This window comes from Jaculus jaculus, chromosome 8, assembly GCF_020740685.1.
Source record: "Jaculus jaculus isolate mJacJac1 chromosome 8, mJacJac1.mat.Y.cur, whole genome shotgun sequence".
NCBI classification, from domain to species: Eukaryota; Metazoa; Chordata; class Mammalia; order Rodentia; family Dipodidae; genus Jaculus; species Jaculus jaculus.
Window position 1 is genome coordinate 44,948,205 of NC_059109.1, and position 19,225 is coordinate 44,967,429.

At 39.5% G+C, this 19,225-nt stretch overlaps 1 protein-coding gene across 1 annotated transcript in view; it reads right to left on the reverse strand.

Moving 5' to 3' along the window:
* Positions 1 to 2,197: 2,197 nt before the first annotated feature.
* The window catches only part of Caprin1 (cell cycle associated protein 1), a 46,790-nt gene continuing 29,762 nt past the window's right edge, over positions 2,198 to 19,225 (reverse strand). The window contains exons 12-19 of the mRNA XM_004660827.2: positions 15,607 to 15,668; positions 13,290 to 13,400; positions 12,984 to 13,133; positions 11,945 to 12,095; positions 8,120 to 8,314; positions 7,579 to 7,679; positions 7,196 to 7,259; positions 2,198 to 5,725 (exon numbers count right to left, since the gene is read on the reverse strand). Of these exons, the coding sequence (XP_004660884.1) occupies positions 5,661 to 5,725; positions 7,196 to 7,259; positions 7,579 to 7,679; positions 8,120 to 8,314; positions 11,945 to 12,095; positions 12,984 to 13,133; positions 13,290 to 13,400; positions 15,607 to 15,668 (899 nt within the window). The 3' untranslated portion in view covers positions 2,198 to 5,660. The remainder of the gene's footprint in view (positions 5,726 to 7,195; positions 7,260 to 7,578; positions 7,680 to 8,119; positions 8,315 to 11,944; positions 12,096 to 12,983; positions 13,134 to 13,289; positions 13,401 to 15,606; positions 15,669 to 19,225) is intronic.

Sequence of the window (19,225 nt, forward strand, 5' to 3'; positions counted from 1 at the left end):
CGCGGCTGGGCACTAGTGCGCACGCGCAACACAGGTAAAGCGACCAGGGTGACGGGCCTTCCACGGCGGCGTCTCCTAGAGATGACGTTAGATGTCCCTGGAGGCGGAGCCACAGCTTAGACCTCTACTGCGCCTGCGCACTTCAGCCCTTAGGCCACCGGCGCGGCACTGAGGGCCTTTCTCTGCAGCTCTGCACCAAGCAAACCCCCTACGTGACCCCATCCTCGGCGCCCGCCTGTGCGGGGGCTGCCGGCGTATACCCCGGCGGACTGCTACAGCGTGGCGTTCGAGGACCGTGGTTTCAGGCCGGGAGGCAGCTGCTCCAGACACGTGTGATCCCTGGTGTGACAAGAGGACACTCACCTTTAGGACCGTTTGGTTCATTTCACTTGGCCCTCCACCCCGCAGACCTTGTGAATTGGGCACTACCCACTTTTGTGCCCCGTACTTTGCAAGATTCCCCTCGCCGACCCCACATCCGCTGTTCATCCTCCTAACAACCTGGGCTCTGCTCTGCTCATGAGCTACCTCCCCTCGAGCTCGGCGGTGCGTGCGCATGAACGCAAGGACTAGGAGTTTCCATTCTCGAGTTCGTTTTTGTGGGGGAATGACGACGTTGAACTTCAAATCCAGGGTTCTTGCATAGAAGCTCCGATGTCCAGAGCAGAGCTCTCTATTATTACCCTCTATACCTTTGTTCCCAAATAACACTTAGGAATTGTCATCAGCGAAAGTACTCATCCATTCATTCACTTTTAACTGTTTAGTATGTATGTCCAATAACTTCCTGTTGGCAGGGGACAGTCAACCCAACAGTTCTAGCCCTAGATAAGCTTTTAATATACTAAGTTCTAAATGCTTTTGAGAAAACAATGTATCCAGACTACATCCACGGGCTAGAAATGAACAGGGTTAGTCGTGTAAAATTGTGTCAAGCAAAAAAAAAAAAAATTCTGGGCGTGGTGGCGCACGCCTTTAATCCCAGCACTCAGGAGGTAGAGGTAAGGAGCGCCTTGAGTTCAAGGCCACCCTGAGCTACAGACCCTACCTGAGGGAGGGAGGGGTTGGTCAGGTGTGGTAAGGGACGCCTTTGATCACAGGACTGGGGAGGCACAGGTAAGAGGATCGTCCTTAATTCGAGGCCCCCATGAGGTTACACAGGGACATGTAATCTAGGATTGGAATTTGATGAAAAACCATTGCAGCTGGGGTAGAGAATGACATCCAATGTGCCCTATTAATTCATCCTTAATGCTATGCAAAAACGACGCTCTAGAGGGCAATTATGAGCAAGGACACTGTTAACGAGCTGTAGTTATGGTCTCGATTGGTGGTGGTTGGGGGTCAAACGCTAGATGGTTCAGGAGAGTGGTCGAAACATTAAAAGACAGCACACATACTTTGGCCTCAGCAACTATGAATGGAAAACAGCTCATGTAGGTCAATCTGGAAAATGAGATACTAAAGCGAAGATGTTTAGTGTGAATCTGGAGCTTGAAGGGTTTGGAACATGGGTGTATCTAGAGGGACTCCAAAATAAATACAATCACAATTCAAATTGTGGGACTGGATGAAGTCCCCTGGGACAAGCATAGTCAAGAGTTGTAGCCTACAGAAACCAGCGCACTATATACTTACTGCAAAAAGTGGTGACAGTAAGCCCACCTATAACTAAAGTCTAACATATGTTGCAATCAATCTGCACAAGCAGCGGTGGCTACTTTTATACTGTTATCTTCTGTTTTATTGGACAGTCCACTATATCCACCCCCAATGTACAGCTTTAAACCCTTTAATGGCTTTTAAATGCTCGAGACAAAAATTTCATGGACTCAAAACTGCATGTGACCATTCTCCAGTCTGACTATGCAAGTCACTGGAGCTCAGACCTCTAAGCTTTAATCCTCTTTTCTAGTTCACTATGCCTCATTCATAAATCTTAGTTCAAGTATCACTTTCAATTAAGTCTTTCCTGATCATTTTGATTAGGTTTCTCATCAGTCACAGCCTTCCAACTTGTGATTAATCACAGTGCTCCATCATGCAACTTACTATACTTACACTGTTGGGTCACTTACTATACTGTTTTGTCACCACTGAATGGCTAACACTTGGCCATAATGCCTCCCAAATTCCTGTATGTGCTGAATCAAGTTTAGGTTGTATCTCTAAGAAAAACACAGTACTCACAGGTAGCTAATTTACAAATAATATGGTTTTTAAAAACTGGTAGATCAAGAACTTTCAGTCAATACTAATACTGAGGAGTGTGACTCCTGCATGAAGCTAGTTAGACATCACAACAGGTTTTTGGATTGCTAGTAGTCAAGACAGAAAACAGTGCTAGTCTGGCCTTCTGAGATGAGACTAGACAATTTTAAGTCTTTTCTTCTCTCCAACACTTCACTTTCAAGTTTTACCAAATGGTATAGATAACTGACACACATTTTGCTCAAGAACAATGACGAGTCAAGTTCATACAACTTAATCTAATGAAACTTATAATATTTACTAGTCTTTTCCAACATGTTTGTAGAATTGAAAATGGAAAAAGATATAGAGATGAGCTTAATTTACTTTCATTTTTCTGGACATTGTTACTCTCATAAGAGACAAGCTCAAATCAAAGCAATACCCCTTCTTTGAAGTTTACCTCAACAAATTCAAGTGTGTAAGAAATCAAGTGGAATAGATTAAACAGCTTCAGGTTGAAATGAAGGGCATAACTGCAGTGCTTACCTAGCTAGATCCAATCTCACTTGGTTAGATGTACCACTAAAAATACAATGAACAATACAAATTACCTGAAGCACATAGAAGCTGCTCCAATAAACTGAGCAGTGAAGAACTAACTGGTTGTGAGCTAAGCACCTCAGCTAATGAACCTGAGAAGCCAACATTCGTATGTCTCAAGTCTGCGTCTGTGCACATATACAGAAAAAGACAAAAGAGCTTGAGAAATTAGTTGACTAAAATCATTGAAAGGGCATTTGCTTTAATATCATGATACCATGAACCCCTCCTATATTCCTCAGGAGTATTTAAGGTCTGGAAATAAAATTACCCTAATCAATGACATGCTACCTTTACTAAAACATTTTAAAAAGAAATTTCATTATACATGTAAAAGGACTAATAACTATGCATATACAAAAGTATCTTTCTTATAAGTGGTCTTGCTACACTGACACATGTATGACAATCATTTCCTTGTAACTGCTAAAATACGTAATTTGACCAAGCAAAAGGCCTTTTGCAGCTTTAACAAGCATTTACATGTAAGAATACTGAAGACCAAGATTCAGATCTTAATGCTATTTAGATCTCTGCCCAGAGAAGAGTTCCTTTGAAAAATATTGTCTCAATTTAGACATAAAAGGTTTACATTTAAGCTGTGGGTATACTGCCCACTTACTTTAAGCGTTTTCAAATGAACAAATGATTCTTTAAAAAAAATACACAGAGGTAATAAAACTGCAAACACCTTTACACATTCACATCTGAGACAATGCATAGAAGCTTGAAACTTAGAAGGTACTTCTCCACACCCTATGTATGAGTGCTGTATAAAGAACTTATTTACTTCAATTTTGATTAAATGTCAAATTGTTAAATTATTTTCAACATATAGAAAATTTAGTTCTACATAGGATCCCAAGCACACATTGAGGAATTAGCCAACAAACCACACATATTCTCTCCATACTCTAAAATATACCTAACATATGGTTGTGGTACATCCCAGGCAGATGTCATTTAAAGCACACAAGGGGAGGTGCTAACAAAAGAAATACTTATTTGCAAAAGTAAACAGATAACCCTTCCAATATGATGTACCACAACCACACATGAGAAAAGTCAGAACTTACTTTATTTATTTTAAAATAAACATTGAAGATCCCCCATTACCCACCACCCTACAAAATTTTTGAATGTGGAATGTTGAACAGCCTAACCATTTTAGTAGGTTACAAAACCAGCAAAAAAAAAAAAAAAAAAAAAAAAAAAATTCCAGTTGTCTAATGATGAACGTTTGGGAACATTCTGTTTTGTTTTTAAGTAACTCAATATCTGCTGGAAAATTTCTTAGCTAAAGGCTGAAATGTAAAATTAACTGCTGCACAGAAAATATCATTTACTTAATTGCCTTTGCTTAACAAGTGGGATTAATTCTCCGGGAGATCAAAATGGAGCGGGACAGCAAGCAGCAAGTTCACAGGCACACAGATGAGTGCTCACACTGCTAGCACAGATCCCAACACAAGACTCTGTCACTACTAAACTGTCCATTTCCATCCAACTTGGGGCTCTCCCTATGCGTCCAAGGCAAAGAATCACCACTTGGAACACAAATTTCTCCATAAAAAAGGAGAATTCAATTCGGGTTAAATTAGACAAAAGGTAGGTGCAAATGCTACAGAAATAACTGCTGGACATAACCATAAATCTGTGACACTAACAATGCATGGGTTGAATCACATAAGCTGCTAGCTGTTGAACACCAGTGTTTCAAGATACAACTTTTATAAACATGTTTTATTTGTTTTGCTTAAACCATCAGAACTGAAGCTACTGTCTGTCATTTCCCTCAAACAGGGAAATCAATCTAGAACATATACTGGTGCTTTTCAAAAGATAGCAATTTAAAAGGGTGGTAGCAGCAGGCATTTGATATCTTTTTAAGAACTTTTAGGCTGCAGAAAAAAACATGTAACCAAAAGTGTTATGATTATTTATCCATTAGAGATTTCCATCAGTACCTGTACCAATTCAGGGAAGAATACAAGATGTGAGGATTAGTGACGACAGTGCACATACCATGAGGAACGACAGACAGTACTAACCCTCCTCATGAAAGCCACTGTCTCAAAGAAACTTTTAAGTGTTCAGAAGCTATCAAATATTTCACATTACATACAGAAGTAGCCTGTCCAAATTATATCCCACATTTCTTGCATATTTTTAAAAAGTTCCAATCAAAGCCTACTTTTGTGTTTTGGCTTTGTCTTGTACAATATCAGCTGTTAAAAAAAAAAGCAACTTACATGTGTTTTTAATCACAGTTATTTGGCTAGACAACAGTGCTGTAGCTGCTAGTAGCCTGTCAGCCAGCCTTACGCATGTGATTAAGCACCCATGCATAACTGGTATGCTTCACTTAATGCTCCAATTTAACTGGGAAAGCTGTGAAATGCAGCTGCTTGACCAAACCACAAACTACTTTTTTCGCCTTCCTTTCAAGGAAGGCCTCTTATTTTTATCAGTTACCACTGAATAACTCTAGGGATGATCTGTAGATTTTATCCAATGTCAAAATCAAATTTTTCTTTTTTTTCCAGCCACTTCATATTACTATGGAGATGTTACCACCCTGTAAAGAATATTGTGTTTTACTCCTAAGCAAGGGTGAAGAATCTGAGTATGGTGTGCAAGGCTCAAGATGACGCTTAGGACAGAACATGCAGAGTAAAAATAGTTTCCTTCCATATCCAGGTAATAGAAAGCTGACAATTGTAGTCCTGTCTTTATGGGATGAAAACAGTCCCTTTACAATAAGTTTCCTGAAAGGGAGAACGAATAGATAATAACTCTTCTGGTAACATATTATGGTACACTGGCCAGTGTGTTTTTGCCGATTAAACATAATCCTGTGAATCAGATTAATTCACTTGCTGAGTGTTCATTTGCGGCATCCCTCTGTTGGGTCTTGGGGGCCCTCCACGACCTAGAAGACAAAAATGGCATTTGATTTTTTCTTTCAAATATTATTTGTTTTGCCTTCAAGCAGATTTTCATCTGAAGTCAAGAAGCATGTAGGCAGCTTGTGACCACATTCTTAGGTCTAAGAGGTCAATTCTTCAGTGTTCAGTTTCGCCTGGCTTCCGAGTTGTCATGTGCAAATTTGCTCATGTTCTCTAGCAATAAGAGGAGTAAAGCTAATGGAGTATTCCACCAGTACTCATTCATTCATTCATTCAACAAGTATTTATTGAGTGCCTACTATGTGCCAGGCACTGTCATCAGGCGTTGGGAATAGATACAGCAGTGAAGACAGACAAGGTACCTGCTCTCATGGAGCTTACATTCTAGTGTACACGCTAGCTTACATTTCAGTAGTAACATCATACTATCAAAATTAATAAAAGCACCAGAATGAAAAACAGACCTTATTACCTAAACTGTTAAAAAGAAAACTACATAACATTCAAAATTATATAATGACTTATTAACAAAATAACTTTTTACATGCCGTTAAAACAATTTTGGCTACCAGTTAACTCAAAATTTTCATAGAGTATGCTACAAGGTGGCAAAGAACACAACCCACATTCACATGCAAATACCTTTGATACTTCCAATCATTAACTCCCATGTGATCCATTCATTTTAAAAAAAATACCTTTTTTACTGGCCAATTGCTACTAGCATTCAAATCAAAGTACTTTGTAATTCCTCTTTAGTGTACATTTTATACATGTTATGGCCAACCAATAACTAGAGGAAACCTATTCTTTAACCTCCCTCAGATAAGAGAACCATTTAGAACTTCAGATTATATGAAATGCTAGCTCTGTTAAATAGACTAGCTCCTGCCACACAGGAAGTTGTTTTCCACTACTAAAATGGGGTAGGGAGGGTATCTTAAACTTTGAGGGTTGTTTAAATTTGGTAATTAGGTCACTTATAGTGGTCCTAAAGGTATTCAAATTCCAATTAGTTCTACCACTTCTAAATGGTTCTCCATATGTAATGATGGCTTATCTGGCCATTAAAGGGTTTCTGGTCCTAAAATATAATATGCATATGCATGTTTCAAAAATGAAAGAGGATAATAAATTTATATAAATGTTCAATCTCATTCCAAAAATGTCTTACAAAAAGTTTCAATAAGTATCTCCTAAAAACATTTACCAGGTTTTAGGACCTGAAAAATAATTTCCAGTTGGAAAAACACTTCTGAGGCAGAGAAAATGTTCTAGCTTTCACACAGTAACAGGGAAGGTCATTCTAAAATTAAAATTTGGAATCAAGATTAAGTTGTAGAAACAAAGCATTTCATTTAATCCCTAGCAACAAGTCTGGAAAAGATAAATGTACTCCTAACATGTAACCTACATGCAGACTATGAACAGCTCCTCCAAGGCCAGAACAGAAGCTCCACTTAGGAGCTAGGATCACCACCACAAAATATTACCTCGTGGGGCTCCCCGTGGTCCACTCTGCCCAGAGCCTCGCTTGAAATTCTGCTGATATCCATCCTAAAAGACAAGCTAGTTAGAATTGAAAAGTACATTTGTTATTTACCCATCTAGCTCTAGCCTTCCAAACTAACCCTTGCAGAATAGACATTTTTTGGTATTTCAGTATACTACAGTTTAAAATTAGTCTGTAGTTATACTTCTATTATACTCAAGAACATTTAGATATTCTCTGCTTTTGAAAAACCATGGTTTTTCAGACTATATTGTATCTATACTGATCAATAAAAAGAAACATTTTTTGTAAGAAAATATCTGGGACACCACAAAATTAACCCCAAACTACTTAGTTACTGAGGACCAGCCTGCATTCACATACCCGTTGATAGCCAGAGTAGTCCCGGGGAGCGCTGAACTGAGACTGTGTATAACCACTGTTTGAAGTGTTCGAGAATGAAGGGCGGTAGCCATCGTATCCTCCTAAAATTTAAGAAAATGAAGTAAACAATTTACTTTTCTTCACAATAAAGCTTTCTTCCTTAAAGGTTAAGAATGAGAAAATTGTAAGTCCAACTAGTTGCTCAAACTACTTTCTAATTCCCTGTCCAAATCTAATCTATTCATACACATCTAAGTACTAACTACCTTAGAATTGGAAACGCATCTCCACATGAGCACACACGCACGCATGCATACACACAGCAGATTCCCTAAAGTTTGGAAATGCATACAAACCAGTTAGCCCTCAGAAGACAGTAATAAACTCTGATGTAACAGGAGCAATTCATCCCCCAATTTTGTCACTTAAATACATCAAACTATACATAAAAGTTACAGGATGTATTTCTTTCACAATACTGTATTTTTACCTATCTTACAATCAGAAAAGTTGAAACTGCAAAAGAAGCTGTTTTATTTACCTCTGAATCCATTGGCAGGGCCCCGGTATCCATTCATCAAGCCTCTAGCACCACGGGAACCTCCTCGAGACACACCCCTGCTGTTGTAGTAAGGCTGACTGCTACGTGGAAATCCAGCATTCTGCTGGGGAGGCTGCTGGTGGTTACCAGTCACCTGATGGGGTTGGTCCTGGGAACTATGGTAAGTGCCAACCACTGTAAGATACAGATATTGTACATGTGCATCAACACCTGCTTATACAGGGCTATTCACCACTTTCTCTTCCATATGCTTTCTGGTTTAAGCAATATCCTTACAATAGTCTCCTGAAATTACAATTCTCTCATTAAATAAATTTGCACATGTAATAGGAAAATTACTAATAAAGTTCCTTTTTCTCTTCTACTCTTAAGATTAAGATAAAAGGGGTAATTTCTCCAACAATAATTCTAAACTAAAATGTTTTGACAAAGTTATGTACTATTAACCTTCTGAAAGCAAAGTTTAGCAATAGACACACAATGATTCAAAGACATACATGCTACTATGTATGATCACTGAACTGTGTCCTGTAACTACTTTTCATTATAAAGCACTTAGTGAAACATACAAAACAATACTCTCATATCTAAGTAGAAATGCCATTAAATGCATAGCTACAATAGCAGAGGCCTTCAATACTAAGACCTTAATGCCTAACTTTAAATATTTTCAATTATTTATTCCAAGCAAAGAGTATATGGGCACACACCAGGGCCTCTGGCTATTGAAAACATACTCAAGATACAGGCACCACTTCTGTGCATCTAGCTTTATCAAACTGAGCCAGCATGCTTTATAGGTGAGCGCCTTTAACCACTAAACCATCTCTCTGGGCCTAAACTTATCTTTTGTTTTTGTTTTTTTGAAGTAGGGTCTCACTTTGGTCCAGGCTGACCTGGAATTCATTATGTGGTCTCAGGGTGGCCTTGAACTCACTGAGATCCTCCTAACTCTGCCTCCTGAGTGCTGGGATTAAAGGAATGCACCACCACACCCAGCTAAACTCATCTTTAAAACAAAAATTACAGCTAATTCAGAAAACAGTTAAATGGTACTTGCACAGGGACTCAACCGGTTTTGAAGGTCTAGTTCTAAAAGTCTCATTTTACTTGGCATATATACACCCATCCCCTCCACAGAAATCTTCAAAAGTTAAATACTGAGGCATGTTTCTGGCATTACTTCAATGTTTTCTTGTTGTTTTGTTTCTGGGTTTTTTTTTTTTTTTTAGAGCTAGGGTCTCACTCAGGCTGACCTGGAATTCACTATGTAGTCTCAAGGTAGCCTTGAACTCACAGCAATCCTCCTACTTCTCTGCCTCTCAAGTGCTGGGATTAAAGGCATGCACGACCACGCCCAGCTTTGAACTCACAGCGATCCTCCTACCTCTCTGCCTCTCAAGTATTGGGATTAAAGGCATGCACCACCACGCCCAGCTATTTCAATGTTTGTAATTCATAGGGGAGAAAAGACAAGTGCTGTAAGTACTTATGAAAAATGAGGAAGGTAACAAAACATGACCAGTAGCTATTAGGCCTGCCCAAATTTCCAACTCTGAGGCATGGAGAGAAGAATTACGTAATTCTTGAATATCTCTAATAAAACTTTTTTACCTTCCAATTATTTTAGAGAATTAGTTTATTACACTACTTTGCAATGAAGAAGCTAGACAATGTATGAAGAGATGTTAACTCAATCTTTCTATATATAGAGTGCCTTTATTATCACTTACATTATTGACATTTTAAAAAGCGGTTGAAGAGACGGGCAGTACACTAAGTGTATGCCTTATAAGCATGAGGACCTAGATTCAATCCTGAGAATCCACATTAAAGTGTCCAATGTAGGACATCCCAGGAAAGGTAGTGGGGATGGTAGATGGATTACAACCTCAAACCCACAGCAATCCTCTTACCTCAGTCTCCCAAGCGCTGGGATTAAAGCATGTGCCACCATGCCAGGCCAAAACCTACTTTTTTAAATGCTAACTAGATTCTAATTATAATGAAGTTTCTTTAATAATGGGACAATGAATTATTCAGAGTGCCTACATGATGCTAGGTACTTTGTAAGATACAAAGGATATAAGCATTATCAACATACAGTCTTGTCCATATTGGAACTAGTTAAGACCCAGGTGTGGTGGTGCATGTCTTTAATCCCAGCACTCGGGAGGCAGAGGTATGACTGCCTTGAGTTTGAGGCCACCTTGAGACTACAGTGAATTCCAGGTCAACCTGGGCCAGAGTGAGACCCTACCTCAAAAAACAAAACAACAATGACAAAAAAAGAAACTTGAGGGCTGTAGAAAGATGGCTTAGTGGTTAAGGTCCATGCCTGCAAAGCCTAAGAACCCAAGTTCGATTCTCCAGGTCCCACGCAATCTAGATGTACATGGTGGCGCATGCATCTGGAGTTTGTTTGCATTGTCTACTAGAGGCCCTGGAGCACCCATTCTCTTTCTATCTCTTTCACCCTCTCTGTCTCTAATAAATAAACAAATAGGAATAATTGTTTAATAAAACAAATATCTGCAGCTAGCTACGGTGGTTTACATTTTTAATCCCAGCATTCAGGAGATGAGGCTCGCAGAGGGTTTGAGACCAACCTGAGATACTTCAGGTCAACCTGGACTAAAATGAGAAAAATATAAAATATGTGCGTGTATATGTGTGTATGTATGTACATATGTATGTATGTATGTATGTGTATATATATATATACATACACATATATATATACACACATACATATACACACACACATATATATATATATATATATATATATATGTTGCTGCTGTTGTTTTTCGAGGTAGGATCTCACTCTAGCCCAGGCTGACCTGGCATTTACTATGGAGTCTCAGGGTGGCCTCGAACTCAAGGCAATCCTCCTACCTCTGCCTCCCGAGTGCTGGGATTAAAGGCATGCACCACCACGCCTGGCAAATATATATATATGTATCTTAAAATTTAAAGTGGGCTGGAGAGATGGCTTAGTGGGTAAGGTCCTTGCCTATGAAGCCTAAAGATCCAGGTTTGATTCCCCGGTACCCACATAAACCAGATGAATAAACTGGCATAAGCATCTGGAATTCCTTTGCAGTGGCTTAAGGCCATGGCATGCCCATGCTCTCCCTCCAGCTCTCTCAAATAAATATCTTAAAAAATAAAATAAAGATTAAAAAGATTTTCCCAGAATCTCCCTAGGAACCTGTCTCATTTGAGAGGGGGAACCCAGTTGGCTTGGGAGCTTTTCTTTTCTCTATTTCAGGTCTCTCTTAAAAGAATTCTTTCATAATTTACATATAATAATATAAAAAATAAAATGGCAAAAGCAAGCAATACAAGTATTAATAGGAGAAAGCCTTAGGCAAAAAGGAAAGGAAATGGACAAATCCCAAGAAAGGGCAAGTTCAATTCCAATAAAATTACAGTTTTAATAGGCATATTATATAATAAAAGCTGTAGTGCATAATTCAAGAGTATACATAGACTCAATTTAACTCAAGATTATCAACGAGGTCAGGCATGGTGGCAGCATGCCTTTAATCCCAGCACAGGAGGCAGAATTAGGCAGATTGTCATGAGTTCAAGGACACCCTGAGACTGCATAGTGAATTCTAGGTCAGCCTGAGCTAGAGCGAGGCCCTACCTCAGGAGGGAAAAAAAAAAAAAGAAAAGATGTTATCAATGAGAATGTAACTTGGTGCCCTACTGAAAACCTCAGGCGCAGCCTCTCTAAATTGTAAACTGTATAACTAACAGAGAAAACTGTCAAGAAGCTAACACAGGCTTTCTTACCTGTTTGAAGCTGTTCTTGCTGAAGCTCTGTTTGTTCCACTTGGTGAGGCTGACTGGAAAAACTCTGGTTGTAACTAGCCTGGTACTGATTCTGCTGTTTTAAAGTTTCTGGTTCATTAACAGGAGGAACCGGTGCATTCATATTGAACACCTGTAAACAAAAATAAATGATTAGTTCATCACTTCAATCCCTGATTTGATCATGACAATTCAATGGTGGTTAAAAAAAAAAAAATCACAGAAATTTTAAACAATAAAAACATTATCCCCCATAAAAACTTTTACATATGCCAATCTTTTTAAAAGGTACAAGCATTTCAGGTAATACAATTTGCAGATATTTACAAGCTTTAAGAACTGAGTATTTGAGCCGGGCGTGGTGGCGCACGCCTTTAAACCCAGCACTCCCAGCACTTGGGAGGCAGAGGTAGGAGGACTGCCATGAGTTCAAGGTCACCCTGAGATGACAGAGTTAATTCCAGGTCAGCCTGGACCAGAATGAGACCCTACCTCGAAAAACCAAAAAAAAAAAAAAGAAAGAACTGAGTATTTAACTTCAATTTTTATAAACATTTTAATGAAAATGTACCTTTGGCACTTAACATGCCTCTGAGCATTAAGATTTAACTGTATCTCAAATTAAAGTATACTGTTTCCAGAATTTCAAAACTTAAGGATTGTAATTGATAAACCATGGTGAAGTATTAACATGGGAATTTTATTTTGAAGCACTTCAGTGAAGTGAATGGAATAAGCGAATAGAGCAATGTCAACTGCTAGGCCTGGGTTATTGTTTTAGTTTACTTTATGTTAAGCTTAAACTTTGTTAACCAAATCTTTACACCTTCCAGATCAAATAACAAGAAATTGCTGGACTCATAGGTTCAAATATCTCTCTGAGAAATCTAACAGAGTGTTATGTTCAATTAAGCATAACTTAAAAAGTACAAAGTCAAGTGCAGGTAAATGAAGGCTGTTGAGAAAAGAGATTCATAGTACACACTATGCACTTAATGCTACAGGAATTTAATCTGCTTACTGTTTGCATGGATTGGAATGGAGCTGCATTTACATTGATTCCACTGCTGTGCAAAGGTTTACTTGTCCCAGCCTGGAACACCTGAGGCTGAGAAGCAGCAGGTAGGGAAGATGATGCTGTAGTCTGGTCTGTGTTTAATGAGATTGTTGCCTAAATGCAAAGTGAATAAACAAATATACTTTAGTGGCAAACTAAAAGTTTTGTATATTAGTAAGTCCAACTATTTCATGAAGGCAAAAATAAACCCAGAAAGAGTCACTACATTTAAGTACCTATGCCCAATTTATAACTCACAACAGAACTTGCCTGAATCTGATCAATTGGTTCCTTCTGTGGCCGTTGCTCTGTAGCATGAGAAGGCTGGTACAAGGGCTGAGATGCTGTGTAACTCTCACTTGTGGATGAAACCAAAGGAACCTAGATAGAAAATATTCAAACATTTCTTCGAATAAAACTGACCAGTGAAAAATGAACCAACCCCAGAAATAAACTATTTATTAAGCCAACCATAATAAAGACAGGACTAAACTAAGTGTCTATTAATGTGTGTCAAGCCAACACAAGATAGCTCTCTGCGTTTGGAGACTAAGAGCTAACAATTCCTCTCTATTTAACAAAGCTTATTTATGTATCTATATATTGCCTATGTAAATATGAAAATATTTATTATTTAAGAGAGAAAGGGAAAAAGAGGAGGCAGACATAGAGAGGAAGGAAGAGAGCATATGGGTGCACCAAGGCCACCAGCCACTGCAAATAAACTCCAGATGCATGCCCCACCTTGTGCATCTGGGTACTGGGGACTCAAACCTGGGTCCCTTAGGCTTTGCAGACAAGCACCTTAACCACTAAGCCACCTCTCCAGTCCTTATGCCTGTGTGTGTATGTGTGTGTGTGTGTGTGTATATACATATATTTATATGTATGTATGTATGTATGTGTATTATATTACATATAATATATATATATGAGCTCTAAGTTTAATAAATACTAGTCTATCTACTAAAATGGCAAAATGTGTTCTAAAGAAGTTTTCTTCATTATAGTAAGCTTGGCTATGTAAGTGTGCACATGCACATACAGGTGTGGAGGCCAGAGGACAATCTGAGGGTATCAGTTACTCCTTGCCTTCCACCCTGTTTGAGACATGGCCTCTCATTTGTCTCTATTTTTGCCAGACAACCAGGCCCATGAAGCTTCAGATTCTCAACTCTGCCTCCCACTGCCGCAGATAGATGTTGATGGGGTAATAAGCAGATGCACTACTTGCATCCATCTTTTACAAGGTTCTGAGGATCTAACTTACAGTTGTCAGGTGTACATAGCAAGAAGCACTTTTACCATAGAGGAATTGGGGAAACGAGCAAGAGTGCTGCTTTCTCGGTGAAACTGGTAACAACACAAGGGTGAAGGAGACACACACTGAGGACCCTCAACACCTACCAAACCAGAGGCGCATAGGCTCCTAAGAGCCCATCACTAAAGCAGACTTAAAATGTACCCAACATGGCTCAAGGAACATTGCAGAAGAGGGGGCTGAAAGATTGTTAGAGCTACAAGTTGGGATATTATGCACAGACACGTGGCTTCTCCCCCATAACTTGACTGCTGCCACCACAATGCATGATGCACAATCCCCATGGGAATGATCTGCATCTCCAACAAGGAGGGCCTCTTCAGAAAAGTGGTAGGGATGAGGGAAAGGATGATGCCAACATGTGTTGTTTACATTCTAAGTATGTCCGTTAGCTAGTAAAAATAAATTTTAAGGCTAGAGGGATGGCTTAGCAATTAAGGTGTTTGCCTGCAAGCCCAAAGGACCCAGGTTCAATTCTCCAGGACCCACGTTAACCAGTAGCACAAGGGGGTACATGCACCTGGAGTGCATTTTCAGTGGCTGGAGGCCCTGGCGCACTCATTCTCTCTCTACCTCTTTCTCTGTCAGATAAATAAATAAAAACAAAGCCAGGCATGGTGGTGCATGCCTTTAATCCCAGCACTCAGGAGGCAGAGATGGGAAGATCGCCATGAGTTTGAGGCCACCCTGAGATTTCAGAGTGAATTCCACATCAGCCTGGGCCACAGTGAGACCCTACATCAAAAGCCAAATAAATAAATTAATATAATAATTTTTTAAAAAAAAGCATTTTTAAACCACTGAGCCATCTCCCCACCATAATGAACTATAAACTACAGAAAAAAAAAATGTGTAAAAGTAGAGACCTAGGAGATGGTACATGGTTCAGGGAACTTGCTTTGCAAGGCTGTCTACCCCAATTCAATCCTACAAGTACCCACATACAGCCAGACACAAAGTGGCTTGTGCATCTGTGATGCCAAGGTTCATATGGAAATGGGAAAGCAAAGATCACCAGCAGCTAGACTGGTGATCACAGTGACAAACAAAAGATCCTTTCACTAAGGTAGAAGACAGACACACCTCAGGGATGTCACTTGGCCTTCACATGTGGCACACACCCATAAATGTACATACACACACACTACCCATAGCAACGGATGTGTAACAGAGGACTTGGACAGTGATCAAATGCATATCCAATACCCTAAGCTAGCAAGTAGAGTTCTAAGAAGGAAAAAAAGCTTGAGAAGAAATTATTCTTACCTGTGTGGCTTCGGGTTGTACAGGAACTTGATTAGGTTGAGCAAGTCTAGTTTCAGAATGAACTGCAAAATTGACAGAATTATTGTTACACAAAATCAAATCTCTTAAGAGATCACTACCTTTTACATGACTGTGAATACAGATTTCAATGGGCAAATCACTTAATGATCAAGAAAATGAAGTGGGGCTGGAGAGATGGCTTAGCGGTTAAGCGCTTGCCTGTGAAGCCTAAGGACCCCGGTTCGAGGCTCAATTCCCCAGGACCCACGTTAGCCAGATGCACAAGGGGGCACACGCATCTGGAGTTCGTTTGCAGTGGCTGGAGGCCCTGGTGCGCCCATTGTCTCTGTCTCTCTCTCCTCTCTGTGTCACTCTCAAATAAATAAAAATTTAAAACAATTAAAAAAAAAAAAACAGAAAATGAAGTGGAAAATGCACGTTAAGATTTCAGCTTTTGCCAGACGTGGTAGAGCAAAACTTTAATCCTAGCACTTGGGAGGCCAAGGTAGGAGGCTCTGTGAGTTGAGGCCAACCTGAGAATACATATTATATTCCAGGTCAGCCTGGGCTAGAGCAAACAACTGCCTCAAAAACAAAACAAAAACCACACACACAGATTTCAGCATTCAAGTGAGCACTGAACACTGACTACATGACTATTAGTTGCTGTCACAGTTGCTTTCATTTATTTTACAAAGGGTGATTTAAGATGCCAATAAAAAAAAAAAAAAAAGAACTTTGAAGCTGGGCATGGTTGGTGCATGCCTTTATAAATCCCAGCACTCAGGAGGCAGAGGTAGGAGGATTGCTATGAGTTCAAGGCTACCCTGAGACTACATAGTGAATTCCAGGTCAGCCTGGGCTAGAGCAATAGCCTACCTCAAAACAACAACAACAACAAAAGAAAAACCCTTTGATAAAAAGGTACAAATACACCTTTAATTTCAGTACTTGGGAAGCCAAGGTAGAAGGACTGCCATGAGTTCGAGGCCACAAAGACTACCCAATGCAGTCCAGGTAAACCTGGGCTAGTATATTCAGGATAGGCAAGGTGATGCACATCTTTAGTCCCAGCATCAGAAGGCTGAGGCCAGCATGGAGCTACAGAGTTAAGTTCCAGGCCAGCCCATGCTAGAGTCAGACATTGCCTCTGGGAAGGAAAAAAAAGAAAAAAGAAAAAGAAAAAGTATATTCAAGATCTAAAGGGACAGCTCAGCTGTTAAGGCACTTGCCACCAAAGCCAAAGGACCCAGGTTCGATTCCCCAGTACCTACACAAAGGCAGATGCACCTGGCACATGCACTGAGAGTTTGTGTGCAGTGGCTACTGTCTCTATCTGTTTTCACTCTCTCTCTCAAATAAATGTTTTTCTTTTAAATAAATTTTTTTTAAAAAAACAATGTGTATTCAAGATCTTAGCTAAATAATACTTTTTTTTGGGGGGGGGGGTTCGAAGTAGAGTCTCTCTCTAGCCCAGGTTGACCTGGAATTCATTCTGTAATCTCAGGGTGGCCTCGAACTTATGGCAATCCTCCTACCTCTGCCTCCTAAGGATTAAAGGTGTGTCACCATGCCTGGCTGACAATAATGAATATCTTAACATTAACTTTCAATATCATTTCTTATGTTTCCACAAGAGGGGATACATAAATATGCTCTTTATAAAAGCCTATGTATATATAAATCAGTGTGCATCTTTGTGGCTGCTCAAACTATTCTCCCACCTCCTTCCTAAAACAGCTAAATAGATAAATCCAAGTACAGAACCACTGGCTAGTTACTGAGAAAGCAATCAACTCTCCCTGGACAGTTAAGACAGATGGCATTACCTGAACATGCTTACAAGTTATGCCAATGGGGTTAATTTTGGTATAATTTGCCAACTCAGAAAACATACACATCTTAATTTTGGTAGAGTTTAGAAAACAAACATTAAAAACCTGAGAAAGCTATCTTGAGGGATTTATTTACCTTGATTCTTTTCAAACTTGGTTGCGAGATGAGACAGAGATAAGCTCTTTACTGTACAGAAACTTAACTACCTTTGTATATTACCAAACATGTTTTTACTCAGCAACTCCTTATATAGACAATACTTTATGCCACTTTGATATGCTCCAAGGAAAAGACCACAGAAACTCAAAATTACTAATGGTCCTAGGTAGGCCACTTACCTCAATGCAAAGCACTATTTAGCAATGCTTTTACAAATAATATACTTCAAAACCTTTACAACTCTGAAACTACAAATACCTTGTTGGTCGCTTCCCATTTTATCTTAAGCATTCCTTTAAGTTATTTTACTTTGATTTAGGTAATAAAATGTACAGAAATCGTCCTTCAAAGCACCAAGTATCCATAGATGCCATCCCTACTGTTTGTATTAAGATTTTTGAAATTTAAAATGCCACACAAGATTTCACTTATACAAACTGCAAAAATAGTCAAAACTAGTTAACAGTGTCAGAAGTTACCATGGAGTTGGGGAGAAGATAACTAGTGAATGAGAGAGTACAATATCGGTTTCCCAAGAACTAGTAACTATCCATTTCTTGATTTGGATGACTGACGTGTTCAGTTTGTGACAAGTATCAAGCTGTCATGTGTTTTTCTGTATATCTGTATGCCAACAGAAATTAAAGGAAATTACGAAAACTAGTTATAACTCATATTACTAATACTAATACTTCTCATTAAATCAAGATTCAAAAGTTAAGCAAGCATACAAAAGGTGGAAATTAATTTTCAAAGCTTTTATTTAAAAAACTTTATAGGGCTGGAGAGATTGCTCAAAGCTTACAGCTCTTCCCTGCAATGCCTAAAAACCTGGGTTGGAATCCCCAGTTCCCACCTAAAAAGTCAGATACACAAGGTGGCACATGCATCTGGAGTTGGTTTGCAGTGGCTAGAGGTCCTGGCATGCCCCATTTTCTCTCATAAATAAGTAATAAATAAATAAAATTTTAAAAATAGCCAGGCATGGTGGCACACGTCTTTAATCCCAGCACTTGGGAGGCAGAGGTAAGAGGATCACCATAAATTCAAGGCCACCCTGAGACTACATAGTGAATTCCAGGCCAGCCTGGGCTATAGCAAGACCCTACCTCAAATAAACAAAAATAAATTAATTAAATAAATAAAATCTTGGGCTGGAGAGATGGATTAGCGGGTAAAGCATTTGCCTATAAAGCCAAAGGATCCTGGTTCGATTCTTCATGACCCATGTAAGCCAGATGCATAAAGAGGTGCATCCATCTGGAATTTGTTTGCAGTGGCTGGAAGCCCGGGCATGCCCATTCTCTCTGTCTGCCCCCCCCCATTCTCTCTCAAATAAATAAATAATAATCTCTGTAAAGCCAGGCTGATGGCACACACCTTTAATCCTAGTGCTTGGGAGGCAATGATAGGAGGACAGATGTGAGTTCAAGGCAACCATGGGACTGTAGAATGAGTTCCAGGTCAGTTTGGACTAGATGAAAACCCTGCTTCAAACAAACAAGCAAGCTATAAATAAAGCCTTTAAGGTGTTCCACTTTCTCACATTTAAAAAAAGTTGTCATGGGCCGGAACGGTAACTCAATGGTTACAGCTCATGCTTGCAGAGCCTAAGGACCTGGGT